This window comes from Rhinichthys klamathensis, unplaced genomic scaffold (genome assembly GCF_029890125.1).
Source record: "Rhinichthys klamathensis goyatoka isolate OS25496 unplaced genomic scaffold, OSU_Roscu_1.1 h1tg000092l_1, whole genome shotgun sequence".
NCBI lineage: Eukaryota > Metazoa > Chordata > Actinopteri > Cypriniformes > Leuciscidae > Rhinichthys > Rhinichthys klamathensis.
The window spans coordinates 3,249,948-3,276,571 of NW_026606631.1; the positions used below are offsets into that span (position 1 = coordinate 3,249,948).

At 39.4% G+C, this 26,624-nt stretch overlaps 2 protein-coding genes across 4 annotated transcripts; both read right to left on the reverse strand.

Annotated features, from left to right (window-relative positions):
- Positions 1-822: 822 nt before the first annotated feature.
- On the reverse strand, positions 823-24,207 carry LOC130086048 (troponin I, fast skeletal muscle-like). Of its 2 annotated transcripts, XM_056252159.1 has the most exons (7): positions 11,358-11,433; positions 10,133-10,164; positions 10,003-10,039; positions 9,024-9,152; positions 7,793-7,882; positions 2,680-2,856; positions 823-1,098 (listed from the first exon to the last, which is right to left on the reverse strand). In XM_056252159.1, exons 2-7 carry the CDS (start codon positions 10,138-10,140, stop codon positions 1,012-1,014), a joined length of 528 nt encoding a protein of 175 aa, XP_056108134.1. In that variant the 5' UTR covers positions 10,141-10,164; positions 11,358-11,433; the 3' UTR covers positions 823-1,011. The 2 variants fall into 2 exon arrangements, with proteins under 2 accessions (XP_056108134.1, XP_056108135.1); XM_056252160.1 differs by lacking the exons at positions 10,133-10,164; positions 11,358-11,433 and adding an exon at positions 24,201-24,207.
- tnni2a.2 (troponin I type 2a (skeletal, fast), tandem duplicate 2) lies at positions 21,507-26,474 on the reverse strand. 2 transcript variants are annotated; one of them, XM_056252156.1, is made up of 7 exons: positions 26,454-26,474; positions 24,201-24,229; positions 22,668-22,704; positions 22,436-22,564; positions 22,268-22,357; positions 21,847-22,023; positions 21,507-21,770 (listed from the first exon to the last, which is right to left on the reverse strand). In XM_056252156.1, the coding sequence occupies exons 2-7, from the start codon at positions 24,206-24,208 to the stop codon at positions 21,675-21,677; spliced, it is 537 nt and encodes a 178-aa protein (XP_056108131.1). In that variant the 5' UTR covers positions 24,209-24,229; positions 26,454-26,474; the 3' UTR covers positions 21,507-21,674. The 2 variants fall into 2 exon arrangements, with proteins under 2 accessions (XP_056108131.1, XP_056108130.1); XM_056252155.1 differs by lacking the exon at positions 26,454-26,474 and adding an exon at positions 26,037-26,332.
- Between the last annotated feature and the right edge of the window lie 150 nt (positions 26,475-26,624).

Genomic DNA, 26,624 nt, shown 5'->3' on the forward strand with positions numbered 1-26,624 from the left:
AACACACACACCTGAAACACAATATCAAATCCCTCATCTCCACCCGAACCCCGTCCATATAAATAACCCCTCTTTAGATTGTGCAATTTATTTTTAATCTAACAAACTGAAGCCCACACATTAGGCAGTGTTCATTAACAGTTTTCTAAGTTAATAAAAAAAATGCATTTGCAAAAACAAAACAAAAAATATTGTATTACATCTTTTATAATATTAAAAAATAAATACAATATCTTATTAAACCTTCCCTTTTCAAGCAACAGGAATGGTGCCCCAGAAACGAAAAATGTTCTGTTTCCAAATTTGCCCAAGTCTGACAAATGAACCGAAAGGAATACTGCGATTTGATCTCTTTCTTGGCTTTCTGAGCAAAGCCAGGCATGCCTAGAAAGATGGAAACACTCTTTTTTTATTCCTGTTTATGGAAGTGGGTTCCAGCCTAGACCAATAAGCCACTGAGCTGCATAGATGCATAACATATCTGTGAGAATATATATAATTAAAGGGTTACATAGCAAAATAATGAGATATTTCAGCATAAAAAAAAAAAGTATTTTAAGTTACTCACCAATCACTATACAGCAAAAGAGGAGATCTCCATAAATATGAGTTGAAATGCCACCCATATTTCTTCCGGAAGTTGTGTACCGATCAAATTAAAGTAAATTGCCACCCATATTTCTTCTGGAAGCTGTGCACCGACCAAATTAAATTTCAGCACTATAGTATTTATTCATTACAGTCAAAAACAAAGCACTAGTCAAAAGAGTCTAAGGGAGTGAAAGAACCAAAACATGTGTAATAAAACAAACAAAAAAGGGATTTTCCTCCAAAGCATTCATTTAATGGTCGTGGCTCAGCGATGATACACAATTCTCTTTCAGGACATATACATACTACATGAAACAAATGCTCATTTGAGGCATTGAAACTATGGCAAAAAAAAAAGATAAATGATTGCATAGCACTGACAAATTCCTAAAATAATTAAACAAAAAAATGTCTGGGAATTTAGGCCTCGCCCTCAAACATCTTCTTCCTGCCGCCCATACCGGCCTTGTCCTCAACGTTCTTACGCCAGTCGCCGACATCTGAAGTCTGGATTATGAGAGAGGAATTGAGTGTGAAGGAATGGTAGTTCAATTAACCAAAGGCCTGTATACTGTGTACATATCAGGGCTGTCAACGTTAATGCGTTTAAGCATGCAATTACCGTAATTAAAAATTATGCATTACCGCATTAAAATAATTATGTGGTAACCTTGGTAGCACGCACAGTTGACGCATTAACGTCACGCAATTAGATGATCTTAGAAGTCAGGAGTTTTTCAGACCGACTCTGAGGATCTACAATGGCACAATAACCTGTAACCCTCGTAGGCGGAAATTTCTATTCTAACCCTTTAATCCGATTTCGCTTCTCTGTCTGCGATCAGATCATTTTAGGCCATTAAGAAAGTTTTCAGTCCAATTATCCAATTAGCGAATGCATTGAAACAATCAGCACTAATGTAAAGAAAACCAGGCTGATTACATCAAAGATGGCAGAGAGAAAAGAGACTCAGTGAATTATTCATTCCAGTGTCTGTTCCAAACGCACATTGTTTTTATGCACAGACACATTTCAGTACATTCACGTCCTTCTGAATGGATCCGTGTACTGTAGTGTAGTAGGCATATAATGTAGTCAGGTCAAGGCCGTTGGTTTAGGGATTTTTATTTATTTTTTGTCATCTCCATGTGGTTCTGTTCAGTATTGCAACTTGACATCTCTAAAACGTAAACAAGCTCTTTGCTGTTGCACTGTACACATACTGTATGCTGAACTCTAAAAAGTTTTGTTCTGTAACTTTTTTTTTTTTTCGTGTGTGCTTCAGTGTGCATACATTTATGAATTAAGCTATATGGACTGTTTATATCATTTGGTTATTAGGTGTCCTTTTGGAGTCTCCAAGTGTCCTTTTTGGGACCATTTACCATGAAAAAAACTTGCAGAAAATGCAGTTTTGTGAAAATCATCCTTCAATCGGATAGTTAATTTAGCTGGATATAGCAAATGATGAGAAAATGAACACGTTAAAGAATATTAATCATGATTAAAATCTTAATCTATTGACAGCCCTAATATTACCTTCTGTAGAGCTGCTTTACAGCTTAAATTTAATTTGTTTCATAATTGAAGCATTTTACAACATTAACACTGTTTATTAATGTAAAGCTGCTTTGAAACAATCTGTATTGTATACAATAAAATGCGACTTGTATAAATAAATGTGACTTGACATAAACCAAAGGAAGACACAAAAATGCATTAACTACTTACTCATTTTCAATATCAATAAACGTATTTATTACAGCAGTAAATCATGAGAACTCATCCAGCATGATTTTTGCCATGGTTAACGGTTGATAAGAGCCTCTAATGGCTTATTTGTTTTAATAATAAATATTATTTTGTATCATATTTACGGGATAAGTGATACAAATATTTATATTATTGTTTATGTTCACCTATGCTACAAGCAATGAGCGACTTGAGGCCAGTTAGGGGGATTTACCCATGGTAAAATCACTAATGCAATGCCTCTTGGTGCTTCTTGGATTTAGATAACTATTCACATCTCCTCTGTACTTTAAGCAAAAAGGAATACGGTAGTCACAGGATCATATTTCACTCACCTCCTCTTTGACCTCCTTCTTGACTTGTTTCAGGTTGGCTCTCAGATCCAGAGACACCTTGTGTTTGGAGCCCAGAAGAGCCCCAAGCATCTGATCGGCAGACATGCGCACTTTCTTCAACGCGGGTTTCTTGAACTTGCCAATGAGGTCGACCACCTTGATCTTCAGATCTTCAACCTATACACACATTAGACTAGACTCAAAACGGACCTCAGAGAACGTCTCGGATTTCGACTGTAACCCTGGCTCCCTGAGGAGGGAACGAGATGCTGCGTCGAGACGCTGTGGTAACGCCTCTGCATGATTGCGTCATGAAGCACGTATGAAATCAGTCCAATGGTGTGACGGAACGTCATGTGACGACATTGACAAGGAAACTATAAAGCATACCTGAACAAACAGTCACTAGCTTCTGATAGGCTGAAAGAAGTCGCTCACAGGCATGCGGGGAGTATGGAAGGGCAACGCAGCGTCTTGTCCCTCCTCAGGGAACCAGGGTTACAGTCGTAACCCAAGACATTCCCTTTCAAGGGAACTCGAGCTGCGTCAAGACGCTGTGGGAACACTATACCCACGACACCATAGTAAAACGAGGCAACATTCCGCCACATCACAAACTTATCACAAACACTCCTGACGATAATTTTTTAGAAGCAGCCATACTCCTAGTCAAGTCAAGTCAAGTCACCTTTATTTATATAGCGCTTTTTTTGTATCAAAGCAGCTTCACAGTGATAACATGAAAATAATACAACAAAGTTTGTTTCTAAAATAAAATTGCGTCAACGTCCACCTTAATTATGGCAGATCAATAATATTATTGAATATTAAATGTCCCCAACTAAGCAAGCCAAAAGCCAAGGCAACAGTGGCAAGGAACCAAAACTCCATCAGGTGACAGAATGGAGAAAAAAACCTTGGGAGAAACCAGACTCAGTCGGAGGGCCAGTTCTCCTCTGGCCAACAAAGGAACAGTGTATGATTCGGGCAGCATTACAAGTCAGATTGGATCGGAACATTTAGAGTATTTATCCATTTCCATCTTTTTGGAAGTCGAAGTAATCACGCCGGTATGGAGACGAGTTGTTGAGGATCAGTGCCGTCCACCATAGAGGGATCCTAGTCTCTTGGTCTGACGCCTCACAGTGCCATGAAGGAAACGTTACTAGAGGGTGTCTCCCCAAGGATACGCCCCTTAAAGGGACGTGGTAAGCAGCTAAGGCCGCCATGTACATCTTTAGTGTGGAGGGGGATAGACCTGCGAAGAAACGCTCCTGCAGGGACTCCAGCACTGCAACCACAGGGCAGATAACTGGGTCCAGCTGGTGCTCTCCGCACCAGGAAGTGAAAAAATATCCACTTCAAGGCGTAGAGTTTCCTCGTGGAGGGAGCTCTGGAGTGGAGGATGGTCTCAACAACCTCGGTTGAGAAACCTAAAATTATGAGCTGGGCCCCCTCAGAGGCCAAGCCCAAAGTTTTCCAAATTCTGGGCTGGGGTGAAGGATCAACCCGCTCGCCTGAGAGAAAAGGTCCCCCCTGAGCGGAATCGCCAGAGGTGAGCCGTCGAGGAGAGACTCTAGGTCAGAGAACCATACACAGGCCTGCCAAAATGGGGCTATTAACAGAAGACGGGCCCCGTCTTGGCGAACTCTCTCCAGAACTTCCGGGAGCAGAGCGATCGGGGGAGTGACCTCAGCCACGTCTGCACCATAGCGTCCAGCCCCAGAGGAGCTGGCTGACTGAGTGAGAACCAGAGTGGACAGTGTGTCGTCTTTTAAGATGCGACACACTGTCTACTTGGTCTACTTCCGCTCGACCAAAGTTTTTCATTGGAGCTCCACCACCTGCTAAAATCAAATAGTCGTAGATATAATTCAACAAGCGAATGCCCTGGAGTCTCAGTGGAGCCAGAGCTGCATCCAAGCATTTCGTGAAACTACGGGGTAATAAACCTATGCCGCCACAGGGAAGAACCCGATATTGGTAGGCTTCGCCCCCGAAAGCGAACCTCAGGAACTTCCTGTGAGGAGGTAGATTGCTACATGGAAGTACGCATCCTTCAAATCTATCGTGTCACCAGTCGAAGCCAACCAGTCCTCGGACTGAATCTGTGACACAATCTGTTTGAGTGTAAGCCTCCATCCTTCTTTGGAATGTAGTAAAGGCTGTAACTCCCTGTTGGGAAGAGGAGCCTCGTTTCAGAGAAGAGTCTGTACTTCTTGCTCCATAACCAGAGCCTGAGCAGGACCCAACGAGATATTTTTGGCAGTAGTTTCCACGCTGCCAGAAAATCTGCTAAGGGGATCAGTCTCTCGAACAGCCACCTCGGCGCCCTGAAAAGGCGAACCGGGAGGGAACAACCGAACTGACTGTTCTACGACCCTCCTCAGAGGATCGGTGGGGAACGCTGACACCTCTGTGCCCTAAAGCAGTGAACCGGCTGGGAACAACCGAACTGGCAGCACTGTGGCCCACCTCGGAGGGTCGCCCCCTAGAATGTGCCGAAGAGAAACGGACACCGTGTAATGAGGTGGAATCCGTTTCTCCCCGGAGGGGACTGCCTTCAGAAGTCTGACGGCCTCTGCGTCAGGACTTCTTCTTAGTCAAAGCCTTCTTCGAGATAATGACTGTCCTCAGATCTGTTGACGAATACGGCTGAGACTACTAAAGGAACCAGCCTCTCGAGACTGGTCTCTAGTATAGCTCGAGAAGCCAATCCATTGTCCTGAAACGGATGACCGGCAGGAAACAACCGAACTGACCCCTCTTAAACCCTCTTTCTGCGAGTAAGGCAGAAAGGCACTGAAAGGAGAGACTGAGGGCACTGAAGGGAGATGGGCACCGTAAAATGAGGTGTTATCCATGTTATAGAGGGAATTCACCATTTATTTCCTCAGAATTAAATGATTTAAAATAATTAAAAGATCAGATGTGTACATATTTAATTTTCTCAAAAATTAAATGCAGCCAAATATCAACCGGACAAGTAAACACGGTCTGAATAAAAGGCTGAATAGTATATTAATACAGACATCTAACTCCTCGAAGATCAGATGAGTACCTATTTAATTTTCTCCAAAAATTAAATGCAGCCAAATATCAACCAGACAAGAATACATGGTCTGAATGACTGAATATTCATATTATAATCTCAACACAAAAAGAACCATAGCCTAAATAATAGTCTGCTAACACACATAATTAGTTTGCACACAATCATAAGAGAAAGAGAAAAAGGGAAATTCCCTGTCTGCTCAGTTCCCTGCGCGCATATATATATATATATTAGGGGTGGCACGATACATGAAAAAACATCCGAACCGTTCGGTTCGCTTGTCTCGGTTCGGAGCGTGTGTGCGTCTCACGGTTCGACGCATGCGCAATGTAGCCTCGTGCCCGTATGTGACCTCAGACATGCGTTTCCTTTTCGCGCGAAATAAGACGTGTGTGGACATACAAATGAGGCTTGTTCGACTTGAACCGGCGCTGCACAGAGCGATCGGTGAATGACATCAAAGTACCGCGAGAGCGACGGCTCCGTATGCTTTTCAATCACTCTCGCGGTACTTTGATGCAATAAACCGATCGCTCAGTGCAGCGCCGGTTCAAGTCGAACAAGCCAGTAAAAAGTGGAGTATGGAGTGCTGCAGGACACGTCACGCGGAGAAGTGGCAAGTGGGAGAGATAAGGAAGGCTAACCAGAGTTGGAGGATGCGCCAGCGTCTTATATGTCCGGTGTGTGGGAACATTTTGGATTTCATGTTATGATATTTAAATATATAGCAGCTACAGTGGCTACAGTACAGTCCAGTCATATGTTTCCAAATACTGCACTTAAATTTCAAGTGAAAAAAAAATGTATCCTCACTCTCAGGGAATAGAAGCATTGTTGATACTGTTTTTGTGTTGAGATTGAACTTATGTTTCACTGTATGATTATGGCCTTTGCTATTGCTATAGCCTAATTATAGGCAAGTATGTTTTATGTATTTTGACTTATTTAAAAGACAGAGTTTTAAGAGTTCCTCTCTTTTTCTTTTAAAAGATACAATTTTTGTAAGAGCTACACTTAAGTTGGCAGTTTGATAAATGCAAGTTAATTTCAATCTTTGTGTGCTAAAAATGCACATAAGTTCCTGTAGAGACAGTGATACACATTATACCTTTTTTGCCAAATAAACGAAAAGCATGTCATCAATGTCTTCTCTCTTGCTGTATCAAAATCTCACCTAGCTTTCCTCTGAGATGGTCCCAATAATGTGTTTAAAGTCAAGTCAAATTCAGTTTGTGCATGATTGCATGATAAAACTTTTTTTTTAATACTGTGTCCTAAATTGTGGATAATTAAGCTATATATCATATGCTGAAGTACATTTCTGGAGTGTTAAAGATTAAAAGAAAAAATAACAACAAGAACCGTACAGAACCGAAAACCGTGACCCTAAAACCGTGATACAAACCGAACCGTGGGTTTTGTGAACCGTGCCACCCCTAATATATATATATACGTTGCCTCGGCAAATGCGAGATGAGACACTAAATTCTTATTGCAGAGATGCAGACCCAAAATCTACACACTGCCTCGGCAAACATGAGATCTGAGCCACTAGATTCTTATTGGAAACCCATAATCTACGCGGTGCCTGGGCACACGCAAGATCCGAGATCGAGTCACAGAATCTTTATTGCAGACCCGTAATCTACGCGCCTCGGCAAACGCGAGATCCAAGCCAAGAATATTTATTGACTTTCTTCCCTCGAGAAAGTGAGATCCAAAATGCTGTTTGCTCGCCATTATACTCCTGTCTAGATATATTGTGCTTGTAGACAAACGACAATAAATAGACAGAAACAGTTTCACACAGAGCGCTTGCTGAAGACACAGAAGCTAGTGACTGTTTGTTCCAGGTATGCTTTATAGTTTCCTGGTCAATGACGTCACATGACGTTCAGTCACACCATTGGACTGATTTCATACATGCTTCATGATGCAATCACGCAGAGGCATTCTCGACGCAGCTCGAGTTCCCTTGATAGGAAACTCAAGACTCAACAGAAACATCATCATCATCATCATCATAAGGTATGTTTGAGTATTTAGTTTATAAGTTACCTCTTTATCTGCCTTGCCCACTTTGCTCTGCAAGTCATATCTCTCCTCATCAACCGTGTCGATCTGATGGTGAAGTTTCTTGCACAGTTCCTGAATGGCGACATTGAAAGAGTCAAGCTCTCTTTTCTAACCATCTTTTGCACCATAATGTTTCAAGAGTATGCAATATAACTTTTATCATCCCTAACCGCATATACATCATTGAGACATCAGTGGAACATCTGGACAGCACTACATACTAAGAACATATTTGGGTAACACTTTATTTTGATGGTCCCTTTTGAACATTCTGTTGACTATAAGTAATTTTGCAACTACATGTCAAGTGACTCTCATTAGAGTATTAGTAGACTGTCTGCTTAATATCTGCCAACTCTTTATTGTGATGCTCCTCCAACAGACATCTATAGACTATAAGTAACTTTGCAACTACATGTCAACTTATTCTATCCCTAACCCTGCCAGTCTACTAATACTCTACTAACACTCTAGTGAGAGTTAGTAGAGATGTAGGTGCAACGTTACTTATAGTCAACTGAATGTGTTAAAGGGACCATCCAAATAAAGTGAAACCCATATTGGTTCATTCACGACCATAAATGTCAAGAAAAAAATATTTTGAATGCCATTCTAATATCCAAAAGAGAAGATTGTAGCAAAATCTAAATAAATTCCATTGGTTTTCTGGATATTTACTAAAGTTTTCTTAATTCATGGTGCCATCTAAATAACATGAGTACATTAATGTTTATATTATATTATATTGTATTGTATTATATTATAATATTTAAAGCCACACAAGTTAAGCATTAATAAACAATACTAAGAGCCATTTGTTCGCTCACAACCATAAACGTCAAGAAAAACATATTTCAAATGCCATTCTTGTAAAATCTAAATATATTCCATTGGTTTTCCAGATGCGTCTATGGTTTTCTTGAAGTACTTCCAACTACATCACTACACCTCACTACACTACACTATTTAGTGGCGTGTAAAAACCATGAGTGCATCAGTTGTTTTATTTTATTTTATTAATATTATAGTTTTTATTAAAATAGCGAATTACTTTTACATTTTTATATTTTCTGGGTTTTTTGTGTTTTAGTAAATGTTTTTATGGTTTAAGTTTAAGTAAATTTGTTATGTTTTGTAATTTCATATTTTCTGTAGTTTAAAGGACTTTTAATTTGTTTAGCATTCTGAACATTTGGTGAAAGTGGTGACAGACCTGCAGTTCCGCTGTAGATGAGGGCATGGACAGAGGAGGGCAGGTTTCTGCCATGTAATTCTCCCTATCTACAATTAATTGAGCGGCTTCTTTCTCCATAAGGCCCTTTGCAATGCTAAGCACCAAACTCTGTAGGGCAAATACATCAGTTAGACCTTCATTTCATACAACACCATTATAGTGCTTTTATCAGCAACACACATACTGACAAACATAAAAGCAGTCAGAAAAAAATGACACTATTGTAAAGACCTCATGTAATCACATATGCACAGTTTTCTTTCCTATTGAAACAGGAGGGTGGGACATTTCAAAGGGTTGGATTTTACTTTTTAAAGCCATGATGTGGTACTTGCTGGTCTGTTGTAGATGGTATTAGAATGAGGGACATTCTCATCAAGCATTTGATTGGACAAAGCCATACATTTTCTAGCTCCGTATTCGCAAGAGAGTAAGGAAAGTAAAAATTCCTGATAGCCTTGCTGTGATATTATATATATTATATTATATTTAGGGCTGTCAAACGATTAATCACGATTAATCGCATCCAAAATAAAAGTTTGTGTTTACATAATATATGTGTGTGTACTGTGTATAATTATTTTGTACATAAATGCACACATGTATACATTTAGGAAAAATATGTTATTTATATATAAAATGTTTATATTTATATAAAATATACATTATATATAGGCTACATTCAGTCTATATACAGTATATACATGCAAATATTTCTTAAATACACATGTATGTGTAGGTATTTATGTATTAAAAATAATTATACACAGTACACACACATATATTATGTAAACACAAACTTTTATTTTGGATGCGATTAATCGCGATTAATCGTTTGACAGCCCTAATTATATTATATTAATCAGTCATAAAAGTCAAATATTATTTCATGAGGTCTTCAATTAATATGTTATATTATTATATAGTATCAAAAGCATCTGTGCATTCATTACTCTACCTTGAGATGGTGCCTGCGGCTCGATGTCATCTTTTTGCTGTGATGGATGATTAAGGAATTACAATTGAACAAGAATATATTCCCATTTCTTTGATATGTAATCAATCAAATAAGATATTCATATACTCACTCAGACATTTTGAGCCCTCGTTTTCTTCACCCCTGTACAGAGTGCAAAACAGAGAAAAAAAAATGTAAAGACATTTTTAGAGAGATGAAACCATTTTTATATACCTTTTGATATACAATATTTCATCTTTATTACGGGCTATATTTTCTGCATTATAATTTGAAACCAGCACTTGGAAATGTCTTGCGATCCAGAGGGAGGCGTGTGAATTTCCCCCTCTGATATCCAGTATCTCAGTCTCCCTGCTTCTGGAACAATCTATGCATATGCCAACAATACAACTACTCTGACCCTGTCTGCCGACAGCTGTATAAATCACACAGATCCTGTTTTGCAGTATTCAGATATTCATTATGCTGTATTCCTGCATATTGTTAACAGATCCCTTCAAAGCTTAGGATGGTTCAACTGAGATATCTAAGGGAGGGTTATTTTTCTTTCTTTCTTTGTGCAAAATCTGCAAATAATTTTTTTTTATAGCATGAAAGAGTTAGTTCAGCCAAAAATGAAATTTCTTTACTCACTCTCATGTTGTTCTAAACCTGTATGAGTTTCTTTCCTCTTTTGAATATAAAGGAAGATTTTGAAGAATGTTTGTTAACCAAACAGTTTGTGGTCCCCATTCCTTCCATAGTGTTATTTTCTAAACCATGGAAGTCAATGGTATAGCAACCCACAATATATGTTGAAAATATCTCCTTTTGTGCTCAGCACAAGAAATGAATACAGGTTTGGAACAACTTGAGGGTTGAGTAAATGATGACAGAATTTTCAACTATTCCTTTAATAGTATAAACCATAAATGCATTAGCAATACAGTTCTGTCATCACATGAGTGGCATTTCAGCATATTCATGTTCACAGTCATTTAAAATGTCATTTTTGTGCCAAGCTCATTTTGGCAGTCCAACACGCATTGCAAGAGACTCAACTAGCATATAATTCAGTAACAAGAAAATAAAATATTTAATACGAATTTAGGATTAAATAATTTGTGCACAATACTCCAAAATTACTTCTTTTTTTTTTTTTTTTGGTACAAATTAATTTCAATGCTAAATGCTAAAATAATCACTTAATAAAATAAAAAAATATATATATTATATAGTTTATTTTATAGTTCCAAATCACTGTAATCTGCTTACAGAAATACGTTTGTCATCCTAAAAATGCAATCCAAAGCAAAGATGGAATCAAACCATGAATAGGTAGACATTGTCCTCACCTGTATGAGAAAGTTAAGCAGCGGCTCAGCCCTGAAAGAAGAATGTCTGAAGGAAGCAGACCACTAGCAGCAGGACTACACTTAAGGACGGTATATAAACCTGGCGTCATCATTCGTCTCCCCTCTTTATGGTAAGGTACTAACCACAGTTGGTTTGCCAGGCTCTTGAAATATCCACTTTTAGTGTCCGCCAATCACACTGCTTAAAATAGACTATTGGAGAAAACAAATTTCCAGATGTCAGGATAATGAAACTAACAAGAAGAATTAGGTCAAGGCAGTTGTTGAATATGATCTGATAAAGGCTGCCAGGAGTCGTTTATCTAACAAATGAATTGATTAACATGCAGGGTGTTACTTATTTTTGTGTTTATTCTTCTTTTATTTTTTGGCTACAACTAAGAAAAAAATTTATTTTGTTTAAACTTGATTTGTTTTGTTTTTTTTGGAAGAAGACAAGCTGCCATTTCTGCTTTCTAATGATTACTTTTCTTATGTTTAATTCATAGAAACAACTGATTTATGGTGCTCCTCCCTGCTTTGACCTAACATGATCCTCTGGGTTGCAAAGTCAGCAGTGCTCACTAATAAGCGTAAGACAGTTGTTAAGCTGGTGGACTATTTTCAGAAACCTTCAACTCAACCTAAGACAGAACTGCTTGTGGTCCCGGCCAACCCAACACTTCATCACAGCTTCTCCATTCAGCTAGGTTTGTCAAACATAACTCCATCCATGACAGCCAGAAACCTTGCAGTTGTGGTTGATGATCAGTTATACTTCATAGACCACATTGTTAGAACTGCCTGGTCCTGCAGATTTGGCTTATACAACATTAGGAGGATCAGGCCCTTCCTATCAGAGAATGCTACACAACTCCTTGTCCAAGCTCTTGTTTTATCCAGACTGAAATATTGTAATGCTCTTTTGGCAGGCCTTCCAGCATGGACTGTCAAACCTATGCAACAGATCCAGAATGCTGCAGCCAGAGTGGTCTTTTACAAGCCGAAGAGAGTACACGTTACACCTCTCCTCATAAGTTTGCACTGATTGCCAATAGCCGCTCGCATCAAATTCAAGGCACTGATGTTTGCCTACAGAACAAGCACTGGCTCTGCACCCCTATACCTAAACTCACCTCAGAGCCCTCCAGAAGCTTACGTCCTGCAAGTGAACGTTACCTTGTGGTGCCATCCCAAAGAGGCACAAAATCACTTTCAGTGTCCTTTTCCTTGACTGTACCACGCTGGTGGAATGACCTGCCTATCTCAACTCAAGCTGCTGAGTCTTTAGCCATTTTTAAGAAACAGCTGAATCTTTTTTTTCAACGCTTGACCCATTAATACTAACCCTAACATCTATTTAAAAAAAAACACCTTTCTACAAGCACTGTGTATAGGTAGTAAATATTTTACTTCTTTAATGTGACATTTCTATAATTGAGACTTTATTTTATTCTGACTGGATAATGAAGAGTAGGTGTTACATTCCAAAATGAACCTAACCCCGAATCCAAGTTTGCTAAAACAATGGCTGAATAGCAACTTGGCTATTTGGCTTTTATACAAATTTTCCTTCTAAACCAGCTAAAATGACTTGGTTATCTGTTTAGCTTAACCAAATTCTACAATTTGTTGTGTCTTTTCTATATTTAATTCTATATTTAATTTCATACAATTGTGCCATTTCACACATTATACTGTACATGATATAGCCTATAGGGCAATTTAACATCTATAGATTGTTTGTTTTGTTCCGAAACTGGGACTTAATTTGTTACAATGTTGGATTTTCTTCTTGGTTCTGTTGCTTTCATAAGGCAACCTTTCAAAGTGTACCAAAATGTGTTTGTCCAAGTCACATGCGAGTACAACTGTCCTCTTATTGGTCAGATTTCCTCTTCCTCATCCATCAAGATGATTGAAAAGTTCACTCCATGAGCTTATTGTGGCTTTATTTGTAACTGCTGAAACATACACAAACACTATACGAATGTAGCCGTCACTCCCGCTATTAAATTATGTACTACATTTGTATTAATACTACAGCAAATTCAAACAAGCTCTCTCTGGATCTCTCAGCGCTGTCTAGAAGTTAACAGAGTCAAGACACACGCAAACACTATATGAATGTTATAATGCAGCGACGAGCAGGCGGAGGATCTGCGGCCGACAGACAGGCAGTGGTCCGGCTCCATCAGCTTCTGGGCAGCCGAGAACTGTTGGGCAAAGCTCTCGACTACGTCGCCGAATAGCCCAGCCTGGGAGATGGGGGGAGTTCAGGAACCAATATTTATCGGCCTCCCTCATGTTTGCCAGGTTGAGCCAGAGGTGGCACTCCTGGACCACCATGGTGGACATTACCTGACCAATCGAACGTGCAGTCTCCTTAGTCGTTCGGAGAGCAAGGTCGGTCAATGCATGTAGCTCCTTCAGGAGCTCTGGGTCAGAACCACCCTCATGCATGTCCATGAGCGCCTGGGTCTGGTGGACCTGCAAGAGCGCCATAGCATGGAGGGCGGAAGCAGCTTGTCCACAGGCTCTGCCAGCCTTCCCCGTGAGACCAGACGAAAACTTACAGGCTTTGGACAGGAGCCGCGGATTACCCCACCAGGAGGCAGCGGACGCCGGACACAGTTGCATCGCGACGGCCCGCTCCACCGGGGGATATCCACGTACCCCTTAGCTGCCCTGCCATCGAGGGTAGTGAGGAGAGAGGAGCCACTGGAATGCCTTCGGGCAGAAAAAGATGCCGTCCACGTCCTAGTAAGCTCCTCATGCATCTCCGGTAAGAAAGGCAACAGGGCAGAATGTTGAGAACCAGCGTGAGCCGCCCCGAGAAACCAGTCGTCCAGCCTAGAAAGTTCGGGACACGGTGGAGGGTTCCACACGAGCCCGACCTTTTCGGCGGCCCGGGATAGCATAGCCGTCAACTCTGGATCCGTCTCGGGCAGCGCCACTCTCCCAGAAGAAGGCAACGCAGCCGAGTCTTCATCCCCAGAAGACTGAAGTTCCCCCTCCGATGCTGCAATCGACATCTGATCATCACGGGAGCCCTGAAGGAAACGGCTAGTCATCCATGAGAAGGACCAGCGCGCTCCAACGGAAGCTCCACGGCGTGCGGTATTGCAGAGGCCTGACGGGCCCACGAAGGCTGACTCAGCGGGAAAGCCCTCACAGTGATCCTCAGGTCACCCTGGCTAAGCACTGAAGTAGCCCTATTCTGGGGACCAGAACGTGGGGGACCAGAATAGGCACTAGATCGGGGCATAGGCGAGGGGACTGCAGCTCCCTTGAGGTTAGCCAGTCTTGACCTCAACACCGTAATAGTCATGTTACCGCAGTGAGAACATGAGCTATTCACAAAAGCAGCCTTAGCGTATTGAATGCCCAAACACGATCGTGACTGACTAAAAGAACTTCTTTCTTACTGAACTGTTTTTACAGAACTTCACATTCAACAGAGGAGGAAACATGGTTAATTTGGACCAGTTCCACTGATGAATTTCTCCTCATTAGCTGACCATCATTAGCTCAGTAAAAGTAACAATAACTGAATCAAACAGAAGCTGAGTCATAGACAGCACATCGCTTTGTTAACTGTAAAAAAAAATAAGTTTTACATATTTAATGTCTAATATGATGTTTAATTACAGGAGATGAAGATGAATACATCATAGACTACATACATTTATGCCAGCAGCCATATCCACCTGTACTGGTTGCCCACTGATGCTAATCAGGGCTGAGCCTGGTTAGTACTTGGATGGGAGACCTCCTGAGAAAACCAGGTTGCTGCTGGAAGAGGTGTTAGTGAGGCCAGCAGGGGGTGCTCACCCTGTGGTCTGTGTGGGTCCTAACGCCCCAGTATAGTGATGGGGACACTATACTGTCAAAGAGCACCGTCCTTCGGATGAGACGTTAAACCGAGGCCCTGACTCTCTGTGGTCACAAAAAATCCCAGGATGTCTTTCGAAAGAGTAGGGGTGTAACCCCGGCATCCTGGCCAAATTTGCCCAGTGGCCTCTGTCCATCATGGCCTCCTAATCATCCCCATATATATATACCAATTGGCTTCATCCCTCTGTCTCCTCTCCACCAGTAAGCTGGTGTGTGGTGGGCGTCGCATCATCCAGGTGGATGCTGCACATTGGTGGTAGTTGAGGAGATTCCCCCTTCTATGTAAAGCGATTTGAGAGCAGAGAAAAGCATTTATTATTACTATTATTATTACAGTCATGTAAGTATCTGCTTTATTCTGCAAGAGGCAGGTCGCCCTCTCATGGAGGCTGCCATGTTGAGATCACATGACCAGCTGAATACTACTCACTTTATCTTGATAATTCCCTTGTGTTCAGACACATTTGGTTGAGGAATAAATTAATAACGGCAACAAATTTGCCTGTGATGGGATAACTCAAGGCCTTGCCTTGCCTTGTCTTGCACGAACGTCTGATGCATAAGGCACACAAAATGTGAAACATTTTGGGAGTTTTGAAGTAACCATCTTATAGGTTGAATTCTAATTTCTACAGGATGGATTTCTGTGTCGCGATCTTAAAAAAAAGCCATTGTGACGCCAAAGGCCAAACCCCCTCATGGAAGAAGAAACCCGTCATGTTTACAACTGTGACAATGAGCGCTTACCAGGATCAACTAAATGCTGGATTATCAAAAGTAAGTATGTAAAGTTTGTGACATAGACTCTTTAAAAGATGTCCAAGAGTTTTACATGCCAGTCTGTTATTGTAGGGACATTGACTTGACATTTTCACGCCACTAAACATGACGCTGAACAAAACAAACTGGGATTGGTTGCTTTACAAGTCAGTGAGGTGGTCTCTTGGGTGGTCAGGGGCGGGATGGGGGGGATATAACCCCCCCACAATATTTAAATCTATGCATTACAACCCCCCTATTATTTATACCATGATCACAATATCAGGAGGCATACCCAAACTTCAACCCCCCCAATGTTCAAACCAAATCTACGCCCTTGTGGGTGGTCCTTGGTCATTGGAGCCATCAGTCTGAAGTTCTGGCTACACAAGACTAAAACTGCATCCACGTCAGCAGATGGCAGTATAAAGTCCAAGACAATTGTCCACAACCAAAAGTGTCAAATCAACAAGTGAAACAATAATGATGAAATTTGCTGCCCATTAGTAATTTACATCAGAACCAAAAGTGTCGAATCAGCAAGTGAAATATACTTTTGTTAAATGTCTTTATTATTATTATTAATAATAATTCATTACAAATTATTTAGATTGAGGCTTTTTTTAGATTGAGGCTTTTTTTGGTAACTCAGCAATGTAAAAACAACTTTAGACTTTGCAACAACCAAGTAATGTCATGCATATTTTTGCTCACACTTTGAAAAGTGAAATAACCATTCAGTATCTACTTCACTGACTTAGACATGCAATTGACTCCACTGACTTAATTAAACAGGTAATGTAATGAGGGCTATGCTTTATGCAACAACAAGAATACTAAAATTGACACATTTATCACTGCATATCACATAGGCTAAAGTATCACATTGATTATAAAAAATAGCAGTCAGTATCATGTTTTATCAATTGCATGTTTTGTACAGTTATATTGTGCATGTTATGTACAATTATGCATAACACACGGTCATGTAAATCTAGTTACGGTTTGAAGTTTCAGATTACCTGCAGTTCCCACCATGACCAGTAGATGTCACTAAAGACTTCTGGAACTCTCCATCCAGCTCTCTTCCTGATTACGTTCATCATTATTCCCTGATAAGAAGAATCAAAGGTTATGTTACAAAAAAAAAAAAAGATTAAGGCCTGGTTTCATAGACAGGTCTTAGATTAAGCCAAGACTAGGCCTTAGTTCAATTAGGACATTTAAATAGCTTTTTTTTAAATGTGCCTTAGAAAAAAATATAACTGATGTGCATTTTGATACAAAACAAAAGTTGCTTTCAGTTAAAACAGCTCAAACATGAATTTTAGTCTGGGACTAGGCTTAAGCCGGAGGTAACCAGGGGGTAATGGTTAGGTTAAAAACACCCAAACCAATGCTCCAAGCGTAAGGTCGGAGTTTAGTTGATATTTGGACTGATATTTTTGTTTTCCGCTTTCCAGACAGGTTACCAAACACTCCCCTGCTGCGTCCCAATTCAAAGGCTGCATCCATGGTGTCACTGCGGCGTGACAAAGCCTGTCCCAATTTCAAAGGCTCCTTAAACTGCGTCCTTCGTTTCCTGTGAAATTAAGGATACAATAGATGGATCCTTCGCTGCATTGCGTACCCCTAAATCAATGCGCACCAGTGACGACAGGATCTTTTTCTTTTTTTTTGAGAAATTGCCTAATTACACTTTTAAATGTAAATGGTAAATGGTAAATGGACTGCATTTATATAGCGCTTTCACAGACCCAATGGCCACCAAAGCGCTTTACAATTTGCCTCACATTCACCCATTCACTCACTCATTCATACACCGACGGGCGGGTCGTATCGACGGGTAAGTATTGGGTTTCAAATTACTTATAAGTTCGGAGCTTTAGAATAAACTTTTATTTTAAACCAGAAAAAAGTGTCTTGTTACCCGTTTAGCTTAAAGGAGAATTCCGGCGCAAAATGAACCTAGGGGTTATGGGTACTGAGTCGACTGTTCTCTGGGATGTTTTTCCATGCTAATCGAATGTACCCAGTTTTAGCGAAGTGTACTGTCTTTATATCTTCTTATTAAACTGTCTATACACATACAAAGTTCTCAATGCTTCGGTTTGCATGTAAGGACACTCATTATGCTACCGTGTTAGTGTGGGGCTATTTTGAGCCTTGTTAGCAATTTCTTTTTACTTACTCTATGCCCTATATACTAGCGTTATAAGCTAATCAGTGGTTTGAGCTAAAACATACTAAATTAATTACCTTTAATTGACAAAAGTGATGTCCAATAGATTACTGTCGACTCAGTACCCATAACCCCTAGGTTCATTTTGCGCCGGAATTCTCCTTTAAGCTAAACGGGTAACAAGACACTTTTTTCTGGTTTAAAATAAAAGTTTATTCTAAAGCTCCGAACTTATAAGTAATTTGAAACCCAATACTTACCCGTCGATACGACCCGCCCGTCGGTGTATGAATGAGTGAGTGAATGGGTGAATGTGAGGCAAATTGTAAGGCGCTTTGGTGGCCATTGGGTCTGTGAAAGCGCTATATAAATGCAGTCCATTTACCATTTACCATTTACATTTAAAAGTGTAATTAGGCAATTTCTCAAAAAAAAGAGAAAAAGATCCTGTCGTCACTGGTGCGCAATGATTTAGGGGTACGCAAAGCAGCGAAGGATCCATCTATTGTATCCTTAATTTCACAGTATCACATCAACCTAGGGTCTAATAACACATGGGTACCGAGTCGACTGTTCTCTGGGATGTGTTGTCATGCTAATCGAATGTACCCAGTTTTAGCTCAAACCACTGATTAGCTTATAACGCTAGTATATAGGGCATAGAGTAAGTAAAAAGAAATTGCTAACAAGGCTCAAAATAGCCCCACACTAACACGGTAGCATAATGAGTGTCCCTACATGCAAACCGAAGCATTGAGAACTTTGTATGTGTATAGACAGTTTAATAAGAAGATATAAAGACAGTACACTTCGCTAAAACTGGGTACATTCGATTAGCATGACAACACATCCCAGAGAACAGTCGACTCGGTACCCATGTGTTATTAGACCCTAGGTTCATTTTGCGGCGGAATTCTCCCCTTAACAGGTAAATTAAAAAAAGATATATATATATTTAATTTTAAATTAATATCTATATTTAATTTCCCATATTTGCTTGCAGAACATTATATATGTTATAGTCTATATACTTTACAGTAAGGGCATACTAAATTAATTACCTTTAATTGACAAAAGTGATGTCCAATAAATTACTGCTGGTCATTTTCTTTTTTATTAACAATTTTAGTGAAAAGTATGTTTAAAATGATTTTTTATTTTTTTAGAGAATGTATACTTTTTCATACTACGGCGTTTCCTATAAAGCAGGTGCAGATATAATGGTGAAATACAGTTTTAAAAAGTAATATATTAATAACCACCATAAAGAACACTAAAGAAATTAAATTGCATGAAAACTAGATGATTTGTATATCTAATATGTATATGGTATGGTTGAAAAACTAAAATTATTTAGTCTTCATATCAGTGTCAGTTTCATAATTAAGATGTTAAAACATATTTGAACGCATCGTTTAGTCGTACATGGCTTAAGATCCTGGACAAAAACACATAATAGTGCAAGCCAGGGGAAACAATACGTTGACAAAAAATACATATATATTATCCCTTTCTTTTTGTACATTTTGTTACAAACTTAATGGTAGCGTACATAATTTTTGAGCAAATTCAAACCAAGTGAAGTGTCAAATCATCACTTCATAAGTCATCGAGCAACACTGCACTGAACCAGGACACACGTTTATTCTTATAATAGATTAGCTCACTGCATTCATAATTCATAATTATTAAAAATAAAGTAATTGCCACAATGGCATACATTTACAAAGGCAATAATAAAGGACTTTTATTATCACAGAATTAGTATTTGTATCAACACGGGCCTACCATACATTTATTACTCCAGTAGACAAACACCACTTGGCGGTTCATAAATAATCTTGCTCAGATTTCATGGTGAATTTTGCTCTTCTCAATACAGTAGTGTTAAATAGATGAATAGCGGGATCCAGAAAGCAGGTGTTTGCCTTAAGGTCCCGTAAAGGAGCATGTTAAATCCTTCAGATCCAAAGTAAGATTCAGGGGAGTCAACCAAGAGGTGCTCACCCAAAGAAGGCGGCTGGATTCACACGTGCTGTTGACAGGCAATGAGGGTTTTTAATGGTATTCTTTGATGGCTCGGGTTTCTCTTTAAGGAACTGCTGGGTTGCTAAGACCAGTGGATCAGAGCAAGAGCACACATCTGAAATTCACACCACAAATACCTTCCATGTTCCCTTCTTAAAAGTAACCTAACCTTTAAAGACGTTCTTTCTATTTAGAATGAATAGAATTTAATAGAATTTTCACCTCTGCTAGTAATGCCTACTTTCACTTATTAAATTAAAAATGCTTTGTGTGGGTCTTGACATTACTCACCCGATGATCCATCAAGACATATACAGGACATCATTCTGCAAAAATTATAAAATATTATAATTATATTTTACCCTCACACTTGATATTAACCTTTTAGAGACAAAAAAGTTCTGTCATGCCAACTCTCTGAGTGTTTGGCATGGTAATGTGTATGACAATGTTAATGTGTTTGGTCTTGAGGGAAAAGATCTGCTACGCTGCTGTTATTGCTGATGCTGTAGATTATTGTTGCTGGACTTGCCAATACACACACGACACGCTGCTGTGAGCAAGTAAGACATGCTGCTGCTGTACAATATAACGTACATAAATGACCTGTGGCATATCTATGCAGGTGGAGCTGGGGAAGGGGGAGGGTTTCTGAAAGTGCACTGCACTGTTAAGGCAAATGCCAACCAAGTATTTGAAAGTTGAGTAAGCGATCTCATTGGCTACTGATACAGCAGGAACCAATCAGCTGTGCCTTTTAGAGAATGGTGTGATTGCAAGCCGATTGAGTTAAGGACCGATCAGCCTGTGCCATCTAGAGTTTCATGACAGAACTTTGTATTTATTCATTTAAAAAGGAAGGAATCTTACCTTGATGATAAAACAACAAGCAGCAGTTGGTTTAGAATTGGAGTTAGTTATATTAAATAAGAGTTTAGAAACAGTTCTGTGTGTAAAGTCAAAATTAAACCTTATTGCTACCCCTTTTACTTTCATAAAAAAAATGTTTGGTGGGACTTTATAAGATAAATACCAGTAAAACTGGTATCAGGTGGTTTGACGATGGAAAAATGTGAGGGCTTGGTCAACTGAAACTGAGGTGACGTTTACATTTAGTAAAGACAATTTTCTTTTTAACAACATTCACAGATGTTTCATTTGCATTAAGACATAGAAAGTCTTTTGTCTAATAAAAAGTCAAAAGTGTTTTGATTCCGTGTTAATTAAACAAATTTAAGATTACAGTGATAGAAAATTAAAGAAAAGAAAGCAGAGAGCAACAATTATTATAGTTAGGTTGTTTATTTAGAAAAGGTATGATTTTGGCAAACAGTCAATCTGTGGTATTTCTATGGACTATAAATTAAACTGTTCCTACAGAACCTTTAAGTAGTACATTTTATTTAGATCCAAGTCTGGAAATGATCATAGCGGATCACTCATAATCGTCTTCAAGATTCAGTTTCAAACATCTTCTTCCTGCCGCCCATACCAGCCTTATCCTCAATGTTCTTACGCCAGTCTCCAACATCACGCAGTTCTTTATCCTGTAAAATAAAGGGGGGTTTTCAGTGACCTGGAAGTTCACCTAAAAATGAAAATGTGCTCATCTTTTGTAGTCACCTCCTCTTTGACCTCCTTCTTGACTTGTTTCAGGTTGGCTCTCAGATCCATGGAGACCTTGTGCTTGGAGCCCAGAAGAGCCTGAAGCATAGCGTCAGCAGACATGCGCACTTTCTTCAAAGGAGGCTTCTTGAACTTGCCTTTCAGGTCAACGATCTTGATATTTAAGTCTTTGACCTAAAACACACAGATAATCTCACAGCTGACCACCTCGATGATGGCGCAGTGGATAAGACACATGCCTTTGGTGTGAGAGACCCGGGTTCAAATCCACTGTGAGACACCAATGTGTCCCTGAGCAAGACACTTAACCCCTAGTTGCTCCAGAGGCGTGCGACCTCTGACATATATAGCAATTGTAAGTCGCTTTGGATAAAAGCGTCAGCTAAATGAACAAATGTAAATGTAAGAAACTTCTTACCTCATTAACGACCATGATGGCTTTGTGCTCAAGAATATATCTCTCCTCATCAATAACATTGATTTTTTCATGTAACTCTTTGCAGAGCTCCTGTTGACAGAATAAAATTCACGCTAAAGCTTTGAACTTCCCAAAAACCTTCTAGAAGTAATGATAACCGGATTGGACCTGTAGTTCTTCTTTGGAGCTTGGACATGAAAACGGAGGACAATGTTCTTCCATGTATCTCTTCCTCTCCTCCTTCTTCTCGATGTTCTCTGCTTCTATTAAGTCTTTTGCAACCACGAGCATCAAGCTCTACAAGAAAATGTGATTAATTGAGAATCCCAGTATACTTAAAATTTTTAATGGTTGGTTTAAATTGTTGGTTTGGTTCAACTAATAAAACATGAGCTCTTACCTTCAGGCTGTGTTTTTTACTACTAGACATTCGTTTGCTAATAAAGAGGAGAAATAAGGACATATTTTACATTAGGATATTCACCTCTTGTGCTTTGTTTGCATGGACACAATATTTACCGTGCTTGCAAGGAAGCACAGCATTGATATTCCTCAAGCCATCTAATTACCGTTTGTTCTAAACCATAAACTATAAGTTCTTAAAATTTTGTGACTAATTCAGCAGCAAAACAGACCCCTTTTTAAACTTGTTTAGCCTTTTTCACCCATTCACACAGAATGCCTTATTTAATAGGCTTTATGCACAGCTGCACTACTTCCTGAACTTCAGCCAGCTCCTTGTTTCCTGTCTGACATTATTGGACAAACTGATTAATCCAGGTGTGCCTGACCAGTAAAAAATACCAGACACACCTGGGTTAATCAGTTTGTCCAATAATGTCAGACAGGAAACAAGGAGCTGGCTGAAGTTCAGGAAGTAGTGAAGCTCGGCATAAAGCCTATTGTTTCTCGAAACATGCATTAGACAGACATGTTTGACTGTTGCAATGAATCTTGCGGGTTTTTTTATGATGGCGTATCATGTTAAAATGTGTCCTACATTCTGATGCTGTGCTATGCCTCGCATAAAAATTATTAAGGCTGGAATCCACTAGATGACTTTTAAAATCTGAACAGATCTTAAAACACTAGGCATCATGCTGACTTTGTAAATGGTTACAGAGAAAAACTGGGTATTATATACTAAACGACTGAGAATTACACACTACCAGACTTTTAAGTCGTTCAAACTCACACTGAAACATGTTAGGAGATGCATGAAAATATGGGCCAGCTTCCGCCAATGCAAACCCTATTTTAAAACTACCATCAGGATTTACTAAAGACACGCAGTGAAAAATCTGCGAAAAAGACCACGTTATTACACAACAGGGTTATTTTTGAGGCTGACCTTATTGCATATGCCTTCATAGAAGTTTTCCTTTCAGACGCTGGGAGGAGAGTATTTAAAAGAATCACGCAAGGTGATTTACTAAAGTTTGCGCTAGTCAATCTACTAGTATTTGCGCCATTATTTAACGCCTAAACGCTCTTGGTAGAGTACGTTGGTCATTATGAAAATGATCCGGCTGCGCATCGTCAGTAGATCCAAGATCTTTCCACTCCCAACATACACTATGCGATTTTCTTTGAGATCTGTCAACTATGACTTCCCAATATATGTAGACTTTCATCAACAAGGACAGACTGCAAATCAAGCCAAAAATCTGTGCAAAAGTCACGTAGTGCGTTCCAGCCTTTAGTTTAGCCCCTTAGATTCTTTTTAAGAAATGTAAGATTAGAATTTGAAGAATTGTTAGCCAATTAGCCTTTTTTTTGTTTGCCATTCAAAACACAAAAATTTTGTTTTCTTTACTATAGCAGGTTTATCTTTTGCGTTCCTCAGAGAAACTTCCCCAGAGAAACTTTGCGTTTCCTGGCAAAGAACTCCACTGGTATATTCTTCAAAATAATGAATGGATTGTGTACTTACTCAGACATTTTGGAGAGTGTTCTTTACAACTTTCTGACAGGAAGAGAAAAGAGAAATGCATCAGAGGCCAAAAAATACACTTTACGCAAGTATGAGAACACAAATGTTTCTAGGTACACAAGCATCCTTTAGTTTCAACATTGCCACAAAGGGCTCTATAGCATGCATTAGTACAAACTGTCTTCTACTGTCATGGTGGAGCAGCAGTGATGAGAAATTTAAACTGTCGACAGCACTGATTAATTAAAGCATCACCCCCCACCAACACCAAGTATATCTGTCCAACAACTACAGGTTAAGGATTCAGTAAAGCCCAAGGCTCGTTTCTAGCAGAGTTTGAACCTACAACCTTCAGGTGGACATAATGGCACCAAATTCATAGACCGGGGCTCCTCAAATCCGGCCCTGGAGAGCCACTGCCCAGCAGAGTTGATCTCCAGCCTTAATCAAAGACACCTGAACAAGATAATCAATGTCTTCAGAGTTACAGGTCGTTGAGTTTGATCAGGGTTTGGTCTAAGCGGCCTTCCAGAGACGGATTTGAGAAACCCAGCCATAGACATTCTGATCATGTGAGCTTTTCTGCATTACCCTTAATGTCACCACATGGTCCCCCAAGCCTCTTTGACTCATCCGAGAGGATTTTCTCTAGGAGGTCACTGTAATATGATCTCAAGGCCAGTACATCAGCTGCAAACACAGCCCCATACTCAAGAGCATCTCTGGGATGTCAAAGATATGACAACACAGCTCTCCTTTATTCCCAGCTAAACAACTGTCTCAAATGTCTTTCTTAATATACTCCTCCTCTGAGGGACAGACGGGACTAACTGGCTAACCGATGACAAACTGATTTGACTTATTTAGTACACTCAAATGGACTCTTAATGCCTCAATGACATACTTAGAAAGCTGTGAAGACAACAGTCAGGTCGCATACGTCTATTTGAAGAAGGACTATTCTAAGTAGCCATAAGGTGAATGAGGACACATTTTGCAAAAGCATATGGCAGAATAGATCATGTAGTCTAAATGCCTTAGGTGTCTTCTTGTGTGAGGGTTTAGTAAAAGAGCAACTTAAGAACTCTTAAAAGTCAAGACTAATCAGTTCTCTGAAGAAATATATGCATATTCCAGAGCTTCCAGATGGTTAAGGCATTTCAAACCATTACACAATATTTATAAGAATAACTAGAAGGTCTTTTGAATCTGAAAGACAATGCTGTCTATTCACAAAGTTTATACGAAGACAGCATCGTAAATCAGTTGTTGTTAAGGAGGACCATACGAAAGTGTTGACAGGTGGAGTAAGACTTAAGGATCAGTATCAAATTTATGCTCATGTCGGTGTTCACTTTCAAATGGCAGTAAACTGACATCAGCAGGCAGTATATCAAACCTGACTTCCCCCTTCAGATCACCATTCAAAACGATTTCTCTTCTTTTTAGCATTGTGTTTCCAGAAGGAAAGACTTCAATTGAGACCAAAAAACAGAAACTTTACACGAGTTAAAATCGCCAATAATGATCATACAATGTTGTGACGACTATTTGAAGATATTTTTACAAATAACTCACAAATCAACTTGGTCTAAATCCACAATAGCTACAAAACCATCCAAACAACAGTACAACAAAGAATCTATACAGTACATATATGATCTTTACAGATGCCTTCTTAACATAGCAAATTAAAAAGAAGAACCAATCCCCATGACAACCTTTTCCATCACATCCATTATCAATCCCACAAACTACATTTTACAACTTCTAACAAATATCTACAAAAAAAATGATTACAAAGCTAAGACAATGAACCGAGGGAACTGCTCTCACCCTTCTTGAAGAACAGAGGAACGTCTTGGACAGATGGCTGTCAAACCAAGACACAGACAGCAGACATGCTAGGAAGATATATATTGCATTCTCTGATCTCTCTGCAAATCCATGGTTTCTCTTTATGGAAGTGGATTACCCACCAAACCAATGAGCTGACAAGGTCATGAAATACGGCACTATCCCTCCTTCGCTGCGCCTTCAGTATAAATATCCTGTCCTTCAAGATAGTTATTCTTTTATTCTAAGAATGACTTTCTCACAAAGCCCTATGTGATTCATAATCATTTATATCCATCCATCCATTGTTTCTATCTATCTATCTATCTATCTATCTATCTATATATATATATATATATATATATATATCCATCCATACATCCATAAATAAAGAATACATTTCATAATGTGAGTTACCTTATGTTTGTGTGTTCAGCATCGTCTGTGTTTCCGGACAGCTGCTTCTCACTGTTACCTGTTATATTTAATCATAATAAAAATATGTTATAACCTTTTATTTACTCATAAACCAATAATACAAACTGACAATAAATACTTACTTGTTCCACAGGTTGGTGAAGAAATAGT

What these genes read in the sequence shown, in the direction of transcription:
- tnni2a.2 (XM_056252156.1), bottom strand. An exon ending in GTAAAAAACACAGCCTGAAG is followed by an intron (nt 22,565 to 22,667) that starts GTAAGAGCTCAT and finishes ATTTTCTTGTAG; the next exon opens with AGCTTGATGCTCGTGGTTGC. An exon ending in GCTCCAAAGAAGAACTACAG is followed by an intron (nt 22,358 to 22,435) that starts GTCCAATCCGGT and finishes TTCTGTCAACAG; the next exon opens with GAGCTCTGCAAAGAGTTACA.
- LOC130086048 (XM_056252159.1), bottom strand. An exon ending in TGGGCAAGGCAGATAAAGAG is followed by an intron (nt 2,857 to 7,792) that starts GTAACTTATAAA and finishes ATGTGTGTATAG; the next exon opens with GTTGAAGATCTGAAGATCAA. An exon ending in AGAAGGAGGTCAAAGAGGAG is followed by an intron (nt 1,099 to 2,679) that starts GTGAGTGAAATA and finishes CTCATAATCCAG; the next exon opens with ACTTCAGATGTCGGCGACTG.